The following is a 21272-nucleotide window of genomic DNA, read 5'->3' as shown; positions in this document are numbered from 1 at the left end:
ATCACCCCCCTGTAAGGCTGGCTCCATTCAGACATCCGTATGTGTTTTACGGATCCATGGATCGGATCCGCAAAACACATACGGACGTCTGAATGGAGCCTTACAGGGGGGTGATCAATGACAGGGGGGTGATCACCCCATATAGACTCCCTGATCACCTCCCTGTCATTGATCACCCCCCTGTAATGCTGGCTCCATTCAGACGTCCGTATGTGTTTTACGGATCCACGGATTGGATCCGCAAAACACATACGGATGTCTGAATGGAGCCTTACAGGGGGTTATCAATGACAGGGGGGTGATCAGGGAGTCTATATGGGGTGATCACCCCCCTGTCATTGATCACCCCCCTGTAAGGCTCCATTCAGACATTTTTCTGGCACAAGTTAGCAGATTTTTTTTTAATTTTTTTTTCTTGTGACAAAAAACTTGTGACAAAAAATAAAATCTCACATGAACTCACCATACCCCTCACGGAATCCAAATGCATAACATTTTTTAGACATTTACATTCCAGACTTCTTCTCACGCTTTAGGACCCCTAAAATGCCAGGGCAGTATAAATACCCCACATGTGACCCCATTTCGTAAAGAAGACACCCCAAGGTATTCGCTGAGGGGCATATTGAGTCCATGAAAGATTTAAATTTTTGTCCCAAGTTAACGGAAACGGAGACTTTGTGAGAAAAAAGAAATAATCAATTTCCGCTAACTTATGCCCAAAAAAATAATCTTCTATGAACTCGCCATGCCCCTCATTGAATACCTTGGGGTGTCTTTCCAAAATGGGGTCACATGTGGGGTATTTATACTGCCCTGGCATTTTAGGGGCCCTAAAGCGTGAGAAGAAGTCTGGGATCCAAATGTCTAAAAATGCCCTCCTAAAAGGAATTTGGGCCCCTTTGCGCATCTAGGCTGCAAAAAAGTGTCACACATGTGGTATCGCTGTACTCAGGAGAAGTAGGGCAATGTGTTTTAGTGTGTATTTTTACATATAGCCATGCTGGGTGAGAGAAATATCTCTCTATAATGACAACTTTGTATAAAAAATTGGAAATGTTGACTTTTAGAGAGATATTTTTCTCACCCCAGCATGGGTATATGTAAAAAGACACCCCAAAACACATTGCCCAACTTCTACTGAGTACGGCGATACCACATGTGTGACACTTTTTTGCAGCCTAGGTGGGCAAAGGGGCCCACATTCCAAAGAGCACCTTTAGGATTTCACAGGGCATTTTTTACACATTTTGATTTCAAACTACTTCTCACGCATTAGGCCCCTAAAATGCCAGGGCAGTATAACTACCCCACAAGTGACCCCATTTTGGAAAGAAGACACCCCAAGGTATTCCGTGAGGGGCATGGTGAGTTCCTAGAATTTTTTTATTTTTTGTCACAAGTTAGCGGAAAATGATGATTTTTTTTTCTTACAAAGTCTCATATTCCACTAACTTGTGAGAAAAAAATAAAAACTTCCATGAACTCACTATGCCCATGCTGGGTGAGAGAAAGATCTCTCTAAAAGACAACTTTTCCCATTTTTTTTATACAAAGTTGTCATTTGACAGAGATATTTATCTCACCCAGCATGGGCATGTGTAAAAAGACACCCCAAAACACATTGCCCGACTTCTCCTGAGTACGGCGATACCACATGTGTGACACTTTTTTGCAGCCTAGGTGGGCAAAGGGGCCCACATTCCAAAGAGCTCCTTTAGGATTTCACAGGACATTTTTTACACATTTTGATTTCAAACTACTTCTCACGCATTAGGGCCCCTAAAATGCCAGGGCAGTATAACTACCCCACAAGTGACCACATTTTGGAAAGAAGACACCCCAAGGTATTTCGTGTTGGGCATAGTGAGTTCATGGAAGTTTTTATTTTTTGTCACAAGTTAGTGGAATATGAGACTTTGTAAGGAAAAAATCATAATTTTCCGCTAACTTGTGACAAAAAATAAAAAGTTCCATGAACTCACTATGCCCATCAGCGAATACCTTAGGGTGTCTACTTTCCGAAATGGGGTCATTTGTGGGGGTTTTCTACTGTCTGGGCATTGTAGAACCTCAGGAAACATGACAGGTGCTCAGAAAGTCAGAGCTGCTTCAAAAAGCGGAAATTCACATTTTTGTACCATAGTTTGTAAACGCTATAACTTTTACCCAAACCATTTTTTTCCCAAACATTTTTTTTTATCAAAGACATGTAGAACAATAAATTTATTGAAACATTTATATAGAAATGTAGTTTTTTTTTAAAAAAATTACAACTGAAAGTGAAAAATGTCATTTAAAAAAAATCAGTAAATTTTGATTAATAACAAAAAAAGTAAAAATGTCAGCAGCAATGAAATACCACCAAATGAAAGCTCTATTAGTGAGAAGAAAAGGAGGTAAAATTAATTTGGGTGGTAAGTTGCATGACCGAGCAATAAACCGTGAAAGTAGTGTAGTGCAGAATTGTAAAAAGTGGTCTGGTCATTAAGGGTGTTTAAGCTAGGGGGGCTGAGGTGGTTAATAAAACCGACTTTATAGACAATATAAAAGAGACATAGGGCAGTAATACTAGTATATTTTAATGTAAATCGTTGAGACTGATGTGGTGATGTTATTAGCTCAGTAAGTAAAATCCAGGTGACAGTGTCCCTTTGAAACCCGCCTTGCATATTATTTCATTGTTTTATGCAATTTGGATTTTAGACATTTTTATACTAAGCTAATTTTTGCGCTATTGTGTAAAAATTAAAATAAACTATTGAAGTACATAAATATGCAGGGGAAGTGGATCTTTCACACAATAAACCATACGTGTCCCTCTTTAACTGTCCAAAAAGTTGGGAGGTATGCTTTCTTGCATAATACATGCAGCAATGTACCACCTGGTCATTATATTTAGTGACAATCATATTGCATTTTGTGCTCTGCAATTCAGAACATGGAGCCCTTGTGCCTCATTGTTATGCGATAGTGAGTGATCCCTCTGTCTTGTATTTTTTTTAGATATACCCAGAAAACACCATAATTAGTGATGAGCGAAGTATTCTAAAATTCAATTCGGCTGCTTTGTCGAATTTTACAAAAAAATTCACTTTGTGACGTGGGTGCCAATGACAAGGAGCGGCGATTGCGCTTCTCCCCGTCATTGTACCCCTCAGATGCCAATTTTTATAGCTGATCGTGGCATCTGACATTGATATTACAATGTAATATAAAAAAATATAAATAATATGGGGCGTGGCCAGCAGCCGAGCGGAGTGAACGTCCTTTACAGCAGCTCCTGCGGTGGAGAACTAATCCTCCCACATGCGCACCCTCCTACCAACTCCGGGACCGTAAAACTCTCATATACGGTCCCCTCACACCTTAAGCTCCCATTAGAGACATTTAGGGAGCTTCTAACACCCGGGCAACCAGAGAATTAATCTGACGCCTAGCTGAAGAGGCAGATCCCCGGCCTAAAGTGCCAGCAAGAGCGCGACTGGCGAAGTGCCCTCCGATACACAACTGGAATTGCAGTAAAGCACAGAGGACGACGTCTTGGATCTAACACAAGACAGGTTAGCAAGCACTCCCACATTGCCCACATTTTACCATTTAGGCCTGTGCTGCTCCTGTGGCGGCGACGCCATCTTTGCAAGCAGAGTGCATCTACGCTTCCTCCCCAGCTCCAGGCAGGAAGAAACGCCGGGACCACCTAAGGCCACATTTAAGCACCAAAAACCGCAAGGGCCAGTGTCCCAGCAGAAACAGAAGGTGGGTCCTGTGCCCAGTTAGCAGCGGGAAGCAAGAGGGTCAATAAGAATAGACATGCAGTGTCACGGAAGCGGGCCTACTTAAGATGGCGGCGTGGTGATTAGAGACACACTCATTGCTTGCAATAACAACATCTGACCCCATAAGAAAGGTGCCCACCAGGCATATGCATCACCTTCATATACACATATAATATTGACACAATGAGACTCTTAGACTGGGAAACAAGAGCTGAATACAATTCTCTGATCAATTGTCAGTAGTCCTTTAGGGCACATCAAATAGAGCCTCTATCCCAGACCATCATATTAATCAGCCTCAGGCAACTGCACCTGAACAACTAGCAGAAGATGGCTGTTTAAAATGCACTAAGTAAACGACATCCATGTAAAAGAGACCCCACTTGCTATTCGGGCCAAAGATCTTAAGCCTAATGGTTAAAGTCGGCAGATACAGAGGATCAGCCTCAGATCCCACAAGACTTTCAGCCTCAGATCCAACAAGACTTAAACGGACTTAGATAAATACATCATGAAAAAAATAAAAACTCCACTAGAGGAGGATACCTGTCCCTAAAGGAATATCAAGTCGTTCGACCTCACTTCACTCTGACAGAGATAGTGACAATGAAGAAACAATGGAAGCATCAGCCGACCTCCCCATCTCTAGAGCTTTTATATCACAGGCTCTATCCAAAGCCGTAAATCCAGTACTAGATGAATTAGTCGAGATAACAAAAATTAGACACATCTGTCACAGGGTGGAAACCCTAGAAGCTACCCAACAATAATAATTGAATATACCCTCAAAAATACAGAGACCCTCTCAACTTACCAGCAACACCTTAACGGCCTATATGATCGTCTAGAACAGTGATAGGCAAACTGCGGCTCTCCAGCTGTTGCAGAACTACAACTCCCAGCATGCAAAGACTGCCTACAGCTTTCAGCCTACATCAGGGCATGGTGGGAGTCGTAGTTTTGCAACAGCTGGAGAGCCGCAGTTTGCCTATCACTGGTCTAGAAGACCTAGAAAATAGAGGTAGAAGGAACAATCTACACCTGAGAGGAGTACCAGAGTGTGTAGCTCCAGAAGTCATCTCAAAAGCGGTTATACAAATATGTGAATCCTTACTGGGAGAAGAATATACAGAACCTATCATCCTTTAGAGAGGACACAGAACACTCAGTCCCAGATCTAATCCTACAGATCCACCCAGAGACATAATATGTACATTCCTAAAGTTCACCCAAAAAGGGCTAGTGATGAAGAAAGCCAGAGAAAGCTCCAACATTGAGTATCAAAGGAGCTACCATACTCTTATTCCAAGACCTGGCCCCCTCTACGCTAAATAAAAGACGCATACTCAAACCACTGACTGATATCTTACGGCACAGATGAATTGCATTCAGATGGCTATTCCCCTTTGGGATGTTAATCTCCTGGACAGATAAAAAGCTGCTAACCAGATCTTAGAAAGACCTCCCAGACATTTTCACATTTCTTGAGATAGAAGATCTGAATATACCGAACTGATCAATAACTGAAGATGTCTTCATCCAGTCAGAGATCTCGTCATGGGAAATGGTCAACTACGGAAAACCCAAAGATCCAAGAAGAAGCAAGGAAAACTGACGCAGAGCAGAATCATCTCTAAGGGCGACTAAAAGACTCTGAGTAATAAGTACACTATTCCTGAAAATTTAATAAGCTAACATAGAATGTGGCTTTAGTGATTTCTTACGCACAAACTCCTCTCTTAGCTAGAATGGCCAGCAGAAATGCCACAGAGGCTAATCTTGTTCTTAGAGCCTCTGAACATCAAAAGAGGGAGGAGTCCGTGTAGCCAAATATAGAAAGAAACTCAATTGTTGGTGGAAGATTATCCCTAATGTTTTTTTGCCATGAAGGATGTCACATACTCCTACGGTGTTGTTGTTCACTGTTTTATAATGTTCTCAAACTTCCTCTCCTCACACCATGCCAGCAGGGCATGGTGTAAGAACCTAGTTTAGTTCTTCCTGGAGATTAGAGCTCTCCACATTGATACCCCCTTATGGAGGAAGTTTGTAATAATGTTACATGTTGCTAATATGTTTTTCTCTTATTTTTCAGTACCTAAATTCTGTCGTTTTTCCTTCATTTCCACCTGGAGGGCGGAGGTTGCGGCGCCAGTCCATTCAACCAAAAGAACCCAAATTTGCTTCCTATTTCATGGTAGGATACCAAGATAAAATTCCCTTCTCAAACCACATACATATGTCTAACCTCAAATTGGCAACATACAATGTCAGAGGCCTGAAATCCCCATTTAAAAGAAATCAGGTTCTCCGTCACTTCCACAAAGAAAAAACACAAATAGTATTTAATCAAGAGACGCATTTTAAACATAGTAAAACACCAGACCTATCCAGATCTGGATATCCTCTGGATATACTCCAATAGATTAGGGGTTAGCATGGGCCTACACAAACACGTAGCCTTTACAGAGGAAGAAATCAATATAGATAAAGAAGGTAGATTCCTCTTTGTGAAAGGCTACATAAATTCTCAAATATATACATTTGCTAACTTCTATGGGCCAAACATAGCAGAAAGATCATGGTTCAACAAAGTGATGCCAAAATTAGAAGACTTCATAGAAGGCATTACAATCATAGCAGGAGACTTTAATGTTTCACTGGAGCAATCAAAAGATTCCTCCACGGGCAAATCGGCAATTCCATGCAAAACCTTGTCATCCATTAAGAAACAAATGCATTGTAGATCAGTAATAAATACTTGGCGCTCCCTTTACCCAAATGTAAGGGACTGCACACACTACTCAGCCCCACATAATTCCTATCACAGGCTAGATTACATATTCTTCCAGTCTACACAATTGCATATGTGTACAGAAGTGCAAATAGGCACCATGGTACATTCGGAACATTTCCCGGTATATATGTAATTTAACACCCCAAAGCAGAACACTAAATGGAGACTAAATGAAACATTACTAGACACTACAAGTACAAAGAAAAAGATTGAGGAGAATCTTAGGGAATTCTTCACCCTGAATGAAACGGATGGTATAACACCACAGCTTCTCTGGGAATCACACAAATCCGTGATAAGAGGAGCCTTTGTGTCAATTGCATCACACTTAAATAAGGTCAGACAAGAGAAAATAACCACTCTCTACTATAAAAATGCTAGAATAGAAGCAATACATAAACTCTCCTTAGCGGATCAACACCAATCTGAATTAACAGTTCTGAGGGAGGAGATGAGGAATATTCTGAATGTTCAATCTACTAAATTTTACCTTTCACTAAGACAAAATTTCTTCGCACATGGTGGTAAAACAACTAAATTTATGGTTGCTATGTTAAAGCAACGCCAATGTAAAGCCAGGCTGTAACGGGGTGCCGAAGGCGCACTCGGTCTCCCATCAGCCACAGACCTGCTGCTTAGCTTCGGGAGCGAGGATCTGTATTTGACCTCGTTCCCAGGGCGGCTTTGCTAGCTGGGAGGCTCCCTGCTTCTAGGTCTGCCTTGAGCGCCGAGCTGATCACTCGGTGCTCGACTGGTCAGTCTGTCGGTCATGTGACGCTGACCACGTCACATGACCCTCACTCCCCACTATAAATACAGGCAGCCTGCTGGCCATAGGTTGCCTGTTAATTTAGGTTCCTGGCAGTTGTTGGATACCTGTGTACTTACCTGATCTTGTTCCCTGACGATCCTTTGCCTGCTCCTCCTGTACTGCGCATCCTTCCTGGTATATTGACCTCGGCTTCCACCTGACTATTCTTTGTGGACTCCTTTGGTACTTCTCGACTCTCCTGGTATTTGTGACCCCGGCTTCTCCTGACCTTTCTTTGCTTATCCCTCTGTACTGCGTTGTCATCTTGGTTTTTTTACACAGTCCATTCACTATCCGTTATTTGTCATGTCTGTCCTTCCTGCACGTATCCTAAGTTAGGGACTGCCGTCCAGTTGTCCCCTGTCATCAGGACTCGTGAGGCAAGTAGGCAGGGTCAGGGGTGAGGGTGGAGTGCAGTGGTCACTATCCTCCCCCCTGTGTGTGTGTGTGTACGTGACCGTTACACAGGATTTCTGCAATAAAAGATGAAGATAACTCTCTGCTGAAAGATGACACTGGAATTGCCAGAGTATTCGATGGCTATTACTCAGCCTTGTATAACATAATTAAAGAAAGAAAAGAATCACTTTTCGGGCGCAGAAAAAATGCCAGAACCGAGAGATGAATTGAACACCTCTATCTAAAACAATATCATCCAGCGATCCTTGTAATCGAAAGACATGGTTTAAAAACAGATCTGCCAATTCTCTGGCCGAAGGCAATCCGGGAAGTGGGATAAAATGGGCCATTTTACTAAAATGGTCCACCACTACCCAGATTACCGTACTTCCAGAGGACCTTGGCAAATCTGTGATGAAGTCCATGGAGATGTGAGTCCATGGAACCTAAGGAGTGGGTAGTGGGAGCAAAGAACCAGAAGGGGCACACCGGTTTACATCGAGCACACACACTACATGCCTGGACGTAGATTTTAACATCCACGGACATACTGGGCCAACAAACGTGGAGTTTAACAAGGGCAAGTGTTTTCTTAACACCCAGATGCCCTGCAGACTTGGATTTATGAAGCTGTTGGATAACCTTTAACCAAAGGTTAACCGGTACAAACCATCACCCCTTGGGATTTGTTAGGCGGACTCTCTGAGAAGAGAGGACAAATCCTTCATTAACTCTGCGGTCCCTAGGGCGGCCAGAAAACATTTATTTGGAAGAATAGTCTCTGGCTCAGAGCTCAGAATGGAAGCAGCCTCAGGAAAGCAGCGGGACAGAGCATCTGCCTTCACATTTTTAGAACCTGGCTGCAAAACCTGAGGCAAAAATTGAAGCGGGTGAAAAACAATGCCCACCGAGCTTGTCGGGAGTGGAGTCTCTTGGCAGTCTCTAGATACTCAAATTTTTTGTGGTCAGTCTAAACCGTAATGGGATGTTCCGCACCCTCAAGCCAATGTCTCCACTCTTGAAAAGCCAATTTTACTCCCAGAAGCTCTCTATTGCCGATGTCATAATTACACTCGGCTGGAGAGAGCGTCCGAGAGAAGAAGGCACAGGGATGTAACCTCTCAGGGACCCCCGGAATACTGTGAAAGAACTGCCCCAACACCAACCTCGGAGGCGTCAACCTCGAGGACAAAAAGGTCGGTAAGAGTCTGAACGAGTAAGGATTGGCGCAGTGCAAAAGGCCTGCTTTAGCGTTTCAAAGGCTCTGTCTGCCCCTCTTGTCCACTTTGAAGGATTAGCTCCCTTCTTAGTGAGGTTTGTGAGAGGTACCACTCGCGATGATCAGCCCCCACTGTTACCTGCATCCCGGGCGTCATCCACACTGCACGACTATCCTGTAGAGGAGATCCATCAATAGTGGTCACCAACAGGGTGGTCTTTGGCTGGATAAGCAGGATGCCAAGTCGATGAACCAAGACTGAGTCCATAAAATTCCCTGCTGCCCCAGAATCAATCAGGGCAGAAAACACATGGACTTTGTCTTGCCAATGTAGTGAAATAGGTATCATCACTCGAGTTGGAGGAGGGATAATAGCACCTAGGTTCTCCTCTATGCCCCCTAGGTTTATTTGTTTCCCGCCAACAGGAGGGGACAGGTCTTAACGAGATGTCCTGCTTTTCCACAAAACAGGCACAGACCTTTCTGTTGGCGATGAGCTCGTTCTACTTGTGTAAGATGGGAGGACCCAACCTCCATTGGCTCTTCTGCTGGCTTGGTGGCCCCTGGATGTGGCCGTGAAGGTATAAAGTGAGTCGACCGTTCTACCCTCCTCTCATGGATCCATCTGTCAGCAACGATTGCCTAGGAGATGGCCATCTCCAAAGAGACGGGAGTGGGTAAGGCTAGAAGAAGATCCCAGACTGCATTAGAAAGTCCCAGCCAGAAACGATGGCGGAGGGCTGCGTCGCCCCAGGTGGCGAAAGCTGCCCATCGCCTGAATTCCATGGCGTATTCTTCGGCAGGGCGGCGACCTTGCTGAATATGCTCGAGATGGTTCTCGGCAGTACGGGTGCGATCCGGGTCATCGTAGATAACGGCCATGGCCTCAAAGAAAGCTTTGACTGATGAATAAGCAGCGTACTCCTGGGGCAAATTAAACGCCCAATGTTGGGGATCTCCACGCAGCAAGGACATTATGATCCCTATCCTCTGTCTGGTATTGCCAGAAGCTATCGGCCACAACTGGAAATATAAAAGACAGGAGTCCCTGAAGTTTAGGAAGTCTTGTCTATCTCCTGTGAAGGAGTCAGGCAGAGGAATCTTCGGCTCCACTTGGTGTAGTGTGATCGTGACGGTTAACGTGGAGTTTCCTTGGAGCAGCTGCTGAACCTCCCCCATCACATTAGACAGTTGCTCCTGGATTTGAGCTGCAGCGACTGACGGCACATTCGGGCGTCGTTGGGTTAACAGATTAGCTGCTCCTGTTAACTCAGTTAGTTACTGCCGGTTCTTTCCATGGCAACTGTTTGTTGGGCCCACTGTTCTGTAATGCAAGGGACCAACAAAACAGACCAGTGAAGATGAAGTCAAGGGGTTTATTAACAAAATAAGCAAAGTCCATGCAAAACTTCACTGGAGCTAATATCAGGCAAACAAAACAAAGGGAAGCCAGGAGTAGTCCCGATCCATGCATAAGTCCTTGTGTAACTTGTCAAGTGAATGGATGCGACACAGAAAATCCCGGGTCCTGGGTCCCACTGGAACGGACAAAGTCCAAGCAAACTTCAGTCAGCAGCAAGCAGTACTGACCTGCACCTGGATGAGGGAAGATAACAGTGGGCACTGACCGACCTGGGAAGCCACCTTTTATGTGCCTGCTAACAGATCCCAGGGCGCCAAGTGTCCACTCCCCATAGGTCATGATCCTGCCCTACACCTGTGTACAAGGCTTTGGTCAGTCATTAGTCAATTAGACCAATGCCGGCCCCCTAATCTACTTTGAACTTGTGGCCAGGTGCTATTCCCATCGCCGGTCGGCGAAGCGCATACGCGCGACCGCGTATCCCCTTTCGAACCCGTCTTCAAGCGTACACACGGACGCACGACAGGCTCTGCAAGAGTGCACGAGCGCATCGACATGGACACCAGAATGGAATCTGCAATAGGCACCGGAGACAAGCTCGGCCGCAGAGTAGTGCAGCTAGCCCGGCCAAGCTGTCCCCGAAACCCATGTGGTCTTCCCCTCCGGCGCACATGCGAACGCATCCCTGCGTCGGTTCGCAAATGGGTCGGAGCTGGTGTATCAGTGGAGACACGCGTAACCTGTCCCGCACATCCACGAGGACCCTTTTTGGTCACACCGGAGTGCGAGACAGGTGAGCATCTTACATCCCTTTTGCCTGTGGAGGAATCGGCTTCCCGTCCATACAAAAGTTTTATAAAGCGGTACACTTAGGAAAGATTGTGGACTAGATAAAAAGACCTCCTCATAAACTCTGGATTCCTTTAGAGGAATACTCGTATCACTAATCTCCGCCTGAGATACCAAATTATTTTTCATTCAAAAAATAAATAAATAAATATCCCAGAACACCAATTATAAGCGCAACACTTATGGAAGGAAGAAAAGATTAGAACATATTGCTCGAAATTCCCATCTCCCCTCTTATGACCTCTTTGATACTACAGAGTCAGGTTACGACTCCTTACCAGCTAAACTCAAAAATAACATTATGAAGATCGAGGACCTATTAGAGCAAGACGGGACCTTCCCTGACCTAGTAACACTTAGAACCAAACTACAGCTATCACACTTAAACATGCTACAACACGAACATCTCAAGTTTACATTCAAGAGAGGCATGACACAGAACAGACAAATAAATACTCTTTCCTGGTTTGAGACTTTGATATCCCAGATGAATACTCCTCCCAAACCTCTCTCTACAGGAAGCGGAACTGCTGTCTTCTTTGCATTTTATTAAGGAATGGAAAAGAGATCTGGGCAAGACATTTACGAACGCAGAGCTTAAAGTCATGTTGACAGCACCAACAAACTCATCCAGGTGTGTTACAGTACAAGAAAATTCCTATAAGATACTAACAAGATGGTATCTGACCCCAGATAGGTTCAGGAAGATATACGGTACAACCTCAGACCTATGTTGGAGATGCCAGGCTCAAGTGGGAAATTTTCTCCACATATGGTGGAGCTGCCCTAAGTTAACACACTTCTGGAAAGAAATCTTAAAACATATTACCACTTCTTTTAAACCAGAGATTGCCATTTTGTCTCTATTGCCACCTGAGTGCCCTATAATCCTGAAAAAATTGGCTAGAATCCTGCTTGCTTCCGCCCCCGCCTCCTTATAGCCTACAATTGGAAGTCAGAAACACCTTCCATAATCACACAATGGATAACCAAAGTGGATGATTTAGCTAGACTAGAAGAGCTTTCCCACTGGGAACTCAGAAGTCAGTATATATTTGAAAATATTTAGTCCCCATGTACCAATAATAAGCCTAAAATTTGAGGATAAAGGAGGGAGAACAGAGACGGGGTGGTAATTGAAAGCAATCGCCGCATATAGGAGGAGGGACACTAGGATCCCAAGAATCTTATACACCTTTAAAACAATGTACCTTTTTGGACTGGTGCGCATGCAACCCGCCTACCATCTCTTTCATGAAGAAAACTCGTCTCATTTGAGCCTCGCCCCCCCCCCCCAAGTTCTTGTTTCTTTGGTTCTTTGTTAATATGTCTTTGACTTATTAATTGCAATGATTACAACGGCATTGATGCAAATTATCCAATAGGATAAGACCTCCTGTTTTCTATATACCTTAGTATGGTTCCTTTTTGGATTGTGCGGTATCTCCATCTAACAGAAGCAGTCTTAATCCAACTAGATCGAGCCAGGCAAGGAAGTCTGTGTCTGTAACTATTATCAATGTGAAGCATTGTCATCTGCTTTCATAATGTATGTTTTTGTAACTTGAAAATTAATAAAAAGTATTTTAAAAAGAAAAAAAAATCATACTTACCTCATCCACTTGATCATGAAGTGTCGGTTGCTAACATCTTGATTTGAAGATCTAGCATGAAATCTCTTGCGGCCCGTAATTCTATCATCACATCGGCCAGTGTTGTGATGACATATTTCACCGTGCACGGGATTTCATGTGAGATCTTCAATCAAGATCAAGATGGCGGCTGGCTCTTCGTACTCAAACGGATGAGTTAAGTATGATTTAAACATTTTTTTACCGCCATTCAGAGAAACTCGATTCGCTACCACAAAGCATGAGGGAATACGGCTTCGGGGCGAATAGAATTTTCCCTGAAATTCGGATGGAATTCCACTTCATTGACTTCGATTCGCTCAACTCTAATAGAATCACTGTTATTATACATGCATGCTCTGTCGGTGAACACATGGTGTTGCGAGGCAAAAGCTAAGGGGCTATATCCTCGTACACAACATATATATTTTTCGTTTTGCATATTTCACCCAGATATCAAAGTAGAAAACCTCTCTCTTTTTAATATATGTGTATCAATAAAGTTATTTAAGGGCAGTGAGTTAGCTGAGGTCAGCTAAGGCCGTACTTTTTTTTCACTGACTCTATACCAACTAATGGTTGATTTACTTTGAGACATAATTATACACCAGAATGGGGCCAACATTTTTTGCAAAATGGCTCATCTTAAGCCCCATCCCCTTTCCTGTAAAGCTCCCCCCACTTTCAAATAATCCCTGCCTTACTGTCTAGTATGTAGGAAAAAGAAGTAGAAATCCTAGAAATGCCAAATTGTGAGAGATTTTTGGCACAAGCATATTGGTAAATCTAGGTCAATGTATGTTCATACAGTGCATGGTATAAAGGAGGTTCACTTTTTTTATTAGCCGTGTTATAGGCACAGCATTAGTGAATATATATATAGGGTTCGGACCGGGCGTGTCATAAAAGACGGTATACAAACATTTTTTTTCCTTTTCTCCTTCTCCTTTTAGAAAAAAACCGAGGGCTGCAAATGTCCTATTTGTGGATATCCTGCAACTGATAAGTTATAAAAGTGTAAATCCGTACGGTTGTTTTACCCTGCAGTGCACAGATTGTACTTACACGGCACTACACCAACCAAGGCGTATATGCAATATCCTCCGCGGCTGATCAGATTTTTCCTGGCGGAGATCCACGTTCACATACAATCAAACAGGGTCTAACCACAGACTTGGTTCAGATATACACCAGATGAGTCTGCTACTATTCCCAATTTATTTTCCTAAAAGTTTCTGTGGATGCAAGTAGCTCCTACCATAGTGAAGCGCCGATAGCTATTTTTAAAAAGTTTATTAGCACATACTCACAAACATGCTCTTTGAAATTCGCATTAAAAATCCCAGCGTCTTAGTCTTTGCCCGACCCAGGTTTTGCTCCTTGAGCTTCGTCAAGGGCAAACTTCATCTCTCCCTCCCCCTTCTTTTTATTTGGTAGGCTAGAGTTAATCAAGCATCTGGTGTGCTACTCCAAACACCTTCTCTTTTCCCTTCACTTTAACCCTATACTTGTATCTCCTAATTCTCAGGGGAAAAACACTGCTCTTTAGGTCCTAATTCACATGGGAATACTCGTTCTACCAGTTTATTGATCTAATTTAACACGGCTTGCAGGTCAAAGTCTACATTCAGGCCCCTTGGTTGTAGCGTACATAATTCATATATCCACCTACTTTCTTTTTTATTAATTTTCTCTAGAAAGCTTCCTCCCCTCCAGTGGTTTTGTACTAATTCCACCCCCATGAACTTTAGTCCCTCTGGATTTTTTTGGTGACATTTTTTATACTCCAGAGGGACTAAAGTTCATGGGGGTGGAATTAGTACAAAACCACTGGAGGGGAGGAAGCTTTCTAGAGAAAATTAATAAAAAAGAAAGTATGTGGATATATGAATTATGTACGCTACAACCAGGGGGCCTGAATGTAGACTTTGACCTGCAAGCCGTGTTAAATTATATCAATAAACTGGTAGAACGAGTATTCCCATGTGAATTAGGACCTAAAGAGCAGTGTTTTTCCCCTGAGAATTAGGAGATACAAGTATAGGGTTAAAGTGAAGGGAAAAGAAAAGGTGTTTGGAGTAGCACACCAGATGCTTGATTAACTCTAGCCTACCAAATAAAAAGAAAGGGGGAGGGAGAGATGAAGTGTGCCCCTGACGAAGCTCAAGGAGCGAAACCTGGGTCGGGCAAAGACTAAGACGCTGGGATTTTTAATGCGAATTTCAAAGAGCATGTTTGTGAGTATGTGCTAATAAACTTTTTAAAAATAGCTATCGGAGCTTCACTATGGTAGGAGCTACTTGTATTCACAGAAACTTTTAGGAAAATAAATTGGGAATAGTAGCAGACTCATCTGGTGTATATCTGAACCAAGTCTGTGGTTAGACCCTGTTTGATTGTATGTGAACGTGGATCTCCGCCAGGAAAAATCGAATCAGCCGCAGAGGATATTGCATAAACGCCTTGGTTGGTGTAGTGCCGTGTAAGTACAATCTGTGCGCTGCAGGGTAAAACAACCGTACGGATTTACACTGTTATAACTTTTATCAGTTGCAGGATATCCACAAATAGGACATTTGCAGCCCTCGTTTTTTTTCTAAAAGGAGAAGGAGAAAAGGAAAAAAACTGTTTGTATACCGTCTTTTATGACACGCGCGGTCCGAACCCTATATATATACTCCGTGAAAGTGTGATTGACCCCACAACACTCCTCGGACCTGCAGCGCAGCATTTTTGCGGACTGGTGATTAGACAATTTTCTTTTGTACAGCATTAGTGAAAAAAGCTTGAAAGGGGTTTTCCGAATTCTAAAAGATCCCCTTCAATGCCGGGAACCCTCATTTACAGTACATTACACTTACCTGCTCCCCGACACCTGTGCCAGAGCCTCTTCAGAGAGCTGATCGGTGGTTCTATTCTAGTATTGTTGGCCAAACCCGCCTACAACAGAGAGCTGACAGTCTAAAGATAGATGTTGGGAAAATAAGGATTGGGAGAAGTGTATATTTTCTCCAGATCCTTTTCTTCTTCCAGGATATAAACTGCCACCAGAGGTGTTTAGCAGCAGCTTTCTTCCCTCTCCCCATTGAAAACATATATGTTCAGCAGAACCAAATGTGTATAGGGAAATCAGGAGAGATAGCTGTTGGCCATATAGGGGCCTTAAGTAAAGAAACAATGGTGATACAGTTCTTTCTATCCCCTCAACAAACCCACAGAACACACGTCATAAAAAATAATCAATTTCTGGTTACAAAATTGTGCTGTTAAGACTAGATTAACGCTAAATATGCTAAATATGCTGGATTCCCTTCACATAAAATATTTGAAACTACTCACTAAAAGTTTACCCATACTCAAACTTTACCTGCCATAGCATTTAACTCCAATTCTTCACTACCAAACTGCATTCCCAGTTGCTTGCCATTCTCCTTGTATGTTTTTGAGAGAGTTTTGTTCAGAAGCACATCATAATAATCATGGTTAGAAGAGGACAGCTCCACCTGGAAGGGACGGGACAGCAGGAAGAAAATAATCAGTGGTAGCATTGTGTTAATTTACAGTTAAAACGTATTGGTGTCATAAATAGGTTAGAAACACTGGATTTTGTAGCATATTGTTTTTTTTTAGTTATGCAAAGAATCAACAGGGTGATATACAAACAAATTACCAGGATGATTTTCCCTCCTAAAAAGTCGCAACAAAATAAGGTTAGCAAACAAAATACAGAAAGAACAATGTATATACTGTATTTGACTAGGCTAAACTTTATCAACAGCCACTAAATGCATTCTTTTGCCAAAAGTATTTGGACACTCTTCCTAATCATTGGGTTCATATGTCTTGCACATTGCAAACAATTGCTTAAAATCAAGCATAAACAACTTGGTAGCTTTAAATGCAGCATCGTTCTAGAATAGCACCTTTTCTACAAGTCTGCATGTAAAATTTCTATTCCGCTAGATTTGCCACAGTCAGCTATAAGTACTATTATTGCAATGTTGAAGTGTCTAAAGGTCTAGGGAGAACAACAGCTCAGTCAATCATCAAGCGGTTGGGTATTACATATGCTACCTCAGGAAAAATGTAAAGTGCCTAATGTAAATTTTGTTGAGTAAAGTATTATGGAATAATTGGCTGTATTTCAGTATGGGTCAGGCTGCTTATTTCTAGTGACGAGTGATGTTAATATAAAATAAATATAGATAATTGTAAGCTCCCAACTTTGAGTAAGCATGACTGTACCCCTGAGCAGAAAGGGAGTACCATAAACATGTGTTATGAGAAGTTGGGCATAGAGGAATTCTAGTGGCCTGCACATAGCCCTGACTTCAAACCCATCAAAACCATTTGGGATGAAATGGAATGCCAGTTGTAAGAAAGCCCTTCTGATTGTGAACATCAGTGTCTCATCTATAAATTCCTCATTTAGCTACATGGGCACAAATCTCAAGAGTCACACTCCAGAGTCTTGTAGAAAGCCTTACCAGAAGAGTGGAAACTGCTAAAGCTATGAAGGTGGTCAATTTCTATATTAACAGATATGATTTTGTAATGGGTCATCCAAGTTCATATACAGTACAGTAGGTGTGATCATCAGGTGTCAACATATTTTTGGCCATACAGAGCAGGTCATATGACTCAAATTGCAAGATGTGATTCCCTCACAATTTGGCTTTAATTCTTAAAATACTGCTTTATATACTCTGATCTATCACTAGAATGTTATAGTCTGGTAGGCAACTGTGACATCACAAATGTGTTTCCATAAGGTAGGCTGCTGTGGCTTGTATTATTTCCTTGTCAGGTAAGCTTGTATGACATCACAATAAGGTTTCAGTCAGGTTAAGGGCCTTCAGCTTCTGTGACAAAACAAGAATGTTAATGTGAGGTGACATCACAAGTGGGTTTTGCTAGGCATGTAAGTTACTTTGACATTACAGCGTGTGTCTATCAGGTGACATTGTGTGACAGCATAGGCAGTTTTAGCCACATTGCAGTGTTTTACTCAATTAATAACAATATATTACAGGCTCCTTATACTGACGACTAGTCATGACTAGTGACTATTGCATTTGAAACAGAATTTGTTCTGAAGTTTAGGAAAACTTCGATTCGCAATTAATTCAAATTTACTTGCACCTTGTGCTAACGAATCAGGTTTCCTAAAATGGTTGCTGCACGTGTTACAAAGTGAGACTAAGTGTAGACGAGACAAGCCCGGGAATGCAAGATCACCCATGATGCAATACAGCCAGCCAACTCGCAGATAGCCATCCCCAGTGATGTTACAGCCCTATTAAAAAAATAATAATAATCCCTTGCGGTCTCTGCCAATGTCCTATGAGCTAAGCATAGGGAGAGACGTGGCAAGCGCTCATGCGCTAGGTACAGGTACAAGAATATTGGAGAGGGAGAGTGCAGGGATCAGCTCACGGATAATAATGACTACTGTTTCCGTACTAATAGGCAGTGAAATATATTGATTACTATCTTTGGACGGTGAAAAATGAAAACAAAAAAAGACTTATTCACATTCAATAAAATAAAAACAAGGTCTACACCCTATGAAAAATCAGGTCACATTAGGTAACCCCTCAGATAATAAACTCAGGCGTACTCGCATAATGTAGGATTACAAGGTCTATAGTAATTCACACTATGGATTTTGATGCATTACTTGGGGAGCAAAGGTAGAGTGGCTCACAACACACAATATTTAGACCTAATCCCTAAAGTAATAATTAAGCCTAAAGTGTCTCTTTGTCGATGGTCAATTAGCCAAGACACTGTCTAGAGACAAAGTATCTTTATCTAGCCACAGCTTGGGCAGCTCTAAGTAGCATACAACACTTTGTATGCAAACCACCATGTGCGCGGTCCAGCAGGAAGTCGATCAATGCTAACATGGACAGTGCACGTGGAGGAAGAAAGATACTGCAACTAACATCAGTGGAACAAATCCTACTGTACGCATTTCATGTATCCCTTTTGCGGACACCTCATCAGGAGATAGAACATGCAGTAATTCATAAGAACAGGCAAAGAAAAGGAATTTTGGTATGGAGCTGCACACGTAGCGTGCAGCGTCTCTGGCACTAGTATGGTCGTGCATGCTTGCTAAATAGCACTCATTATATAGGGAGAACCCGAGAGTGGAGTATGGATGATATCCATCAGGACTGATGCCGGAGAGCAGAGCACGAATACTCCCTGTCACGCATTATCCTGTATTAATTTACAGTTGTACATCCATACTTGCTTCTTTCAATTAGGTCAGAGGGGACCTTTAGGCAGCCAAAAAGACGGCTATAAAGGAATTCCTAGAAAGTGAGTAGGAGAGAGGAGATATATACATGTTATTCCCCAGACTGTACATCCATTAGAGAGACTGCAGGGGAGACTTATTCTGCGTCAGTTTTATTTATTTATTCCTTAATTTACTTATTCCTACATCAGCCATAAATTTAAATATGTAATTCAATACCAATAAGATTGAAGCCTTTATTATTCCACTGCCAGAGTACTAACCAATACTATCCACCGTGCACCCATTAGGGGGGCAGGTTTTAATGATCACCATCTTTAGCTGACTTTCATTTTTCCACGTTATCTTTCAAAGTATCCATGTCTTGGAAAAGTGAGCAAGATGCAGATTGATGAGGAGCTGGGTGTTCCTGATGACATATTCTCATTGATATTAGATGATGTGGAAAAGGTCAAAAAGCAGATGGCAGAAGAAGGGCTCCCCCCTGTTGGGCTGGAGAGCGCTGGAGTAGAAGTGGGTACAGCCCCTATTTAAAGGTGCATTAAAGGTGGCACGTAGCCATTAACAATGAAGACTGACTTTACAGTGTGGTCCTCATTATTAAATGAAACGCAGCAGCGGGCTAATTGGCCACACGGTTCGTCACCACATCACCGCTCTGTGTGGCCGTACCCTAAAGCAGAGTGGCCTGGGTATTCCTGACTTATAGTGATTCTTGACAAACTAATTTATAACAAAATGAATTGCTTGTGAAACCTTGGCGAAGCTGCCGAATTGAATTTTTCAAAACTTCACCCATCTCTGCTGATGATCTATCCTCAGGATAGGTCATTAATTTCCAGTCAGTAAGTGTCTGGCAACCTGCAACCCTACCAATTAGCTGTTCCCTCCATATGGAGCTGGAACTACCACTTTGAAGGGAACAGGAAGCAAAGCTCGTTTTAAAGTTTACTACATTTTTCCCTATTTTTAACTGAAATATGTCACATAAATGCATACTGTATAAAAATGTTATTAGATTATCAGATATATATTTCAGATTTATATTTACCTTATGTTAGAAGCAGTTTTCCTGCATCAAACCAAGTTTGCAGAGGCTCACAGGTGTTAGAAGAATATATTTTTTTTTAAAGTGACCCCGTTGTGAATACTAGACCTCTTAAAGGGGCTGGCCACTTTCTGGCTACTGTTGACCACTGTGTTTTTAAGATGACTACATGGCACATCACTATAGTAGTGTGGCCGTATAACCTTTTGACTTTCACAAAGCTTATACAGCTATACCTCATATTGTGCTCTTTTTAATCATATAAATTGTCTGAAGGACAGTGTTCCCTTAAAACTCATTAAGGATTTATCAATGCTGACATATTTTTCTGAGGTGAGTGGGTTTTAAATGTCTCATTTAGAAAAGTAATCAATGGCCAAATTTCGAACAAACGGTCAAAGTTTTCATGTGTTTGGGGAAGGGCTTGTTCATTCTCTGGAATACGTAAATGAGGGATGGTGCACAATGTACTGCTTCACATTGAAATTTGTTTGGAGGACTATATCAGTTAGGAGTTCATCACTATGGTGGATCTGGGAATTTCTAAAGATGCTAAGCTAGTTGGAAATGTAACTGGTCGAGAAACGCCACAATATAATTATATTCCCCCTGAACTATAAGAAGCAAACTCTGGCTGATAGAGCAAAAAATAAAAATATATATATATATACTTGACTTGAAAAAGGTCCTGTGAGAGGACCGAAACGTTGTCTGACATGTGTGAATAAATTACACTTTTTTACTTAAAGGAGTGCTGCGGACTTTCCTTTTCTACTGAATTTGTCCCATATCGAGGGACCACCGCGGGCACCTGCACAGCTATATTTGCACTGAAGGGAGTGCTGCCTGAATCTTTCCATGGATATATATATATATATATATAAATTTTAAAACGGCCAATTTCCCCAGGTTGATGGCAGCATTTCAGGACATATACCTGGACATAGACCTGGAGAAGCTACTGTCACACAATATGGTCTCATGCACATGACCGTTGTTGTCTTCCGTTCCGCAAAATGGGGTTCCGTTGTTCCGTGATCCGTTTTCCGTTTTTGTTTCCGTGTGTCTTCCTTTATTTTTGGAGGACCACCGGACATAAAGGAAAGTT

The 21272-nt window shown here is 42.3% G+C and overlaps 1 protein-coding gene across 1 annotated transcript in view; it reads right to left on the bottom strand.

The window, feature by feature from the left end:
* The window catches only part of LOC122935374 (peptidase M20 domain-containing protein 2-like), a 57836-nt gene that overhangs the window by 4128 nt on the left and 32436 nt on the right, over positions 1–21272 (bottom strand). The window contains exon 6 of the mRNA XM_044291138.1: positions 16216–16351. Within this exon, the coding sequence (XP_044147073.1) occupies positions 16216–16351 (136 nt within the window). The remainder of the gene's footprint in view (positions 1–16215; positions 16352–21272) is intronic.

This window comes from Bufo gargarizans, chromosome 4 (assembly GCF_014858855.1).
Source record: "Bufo gargarizans isolate SCDJY-AF-19 chromosome 4, ASM1485885v1, whole genome shotgun sequence".
NCBI lineage: Eukaryota > Metazoa > Chordata > Amphibia > Anura > Bufonidae > Bufo > Bufo gargarizans.
This window is presented reverse-complemented; position numbering and strand designations above follow the sequence as displayed.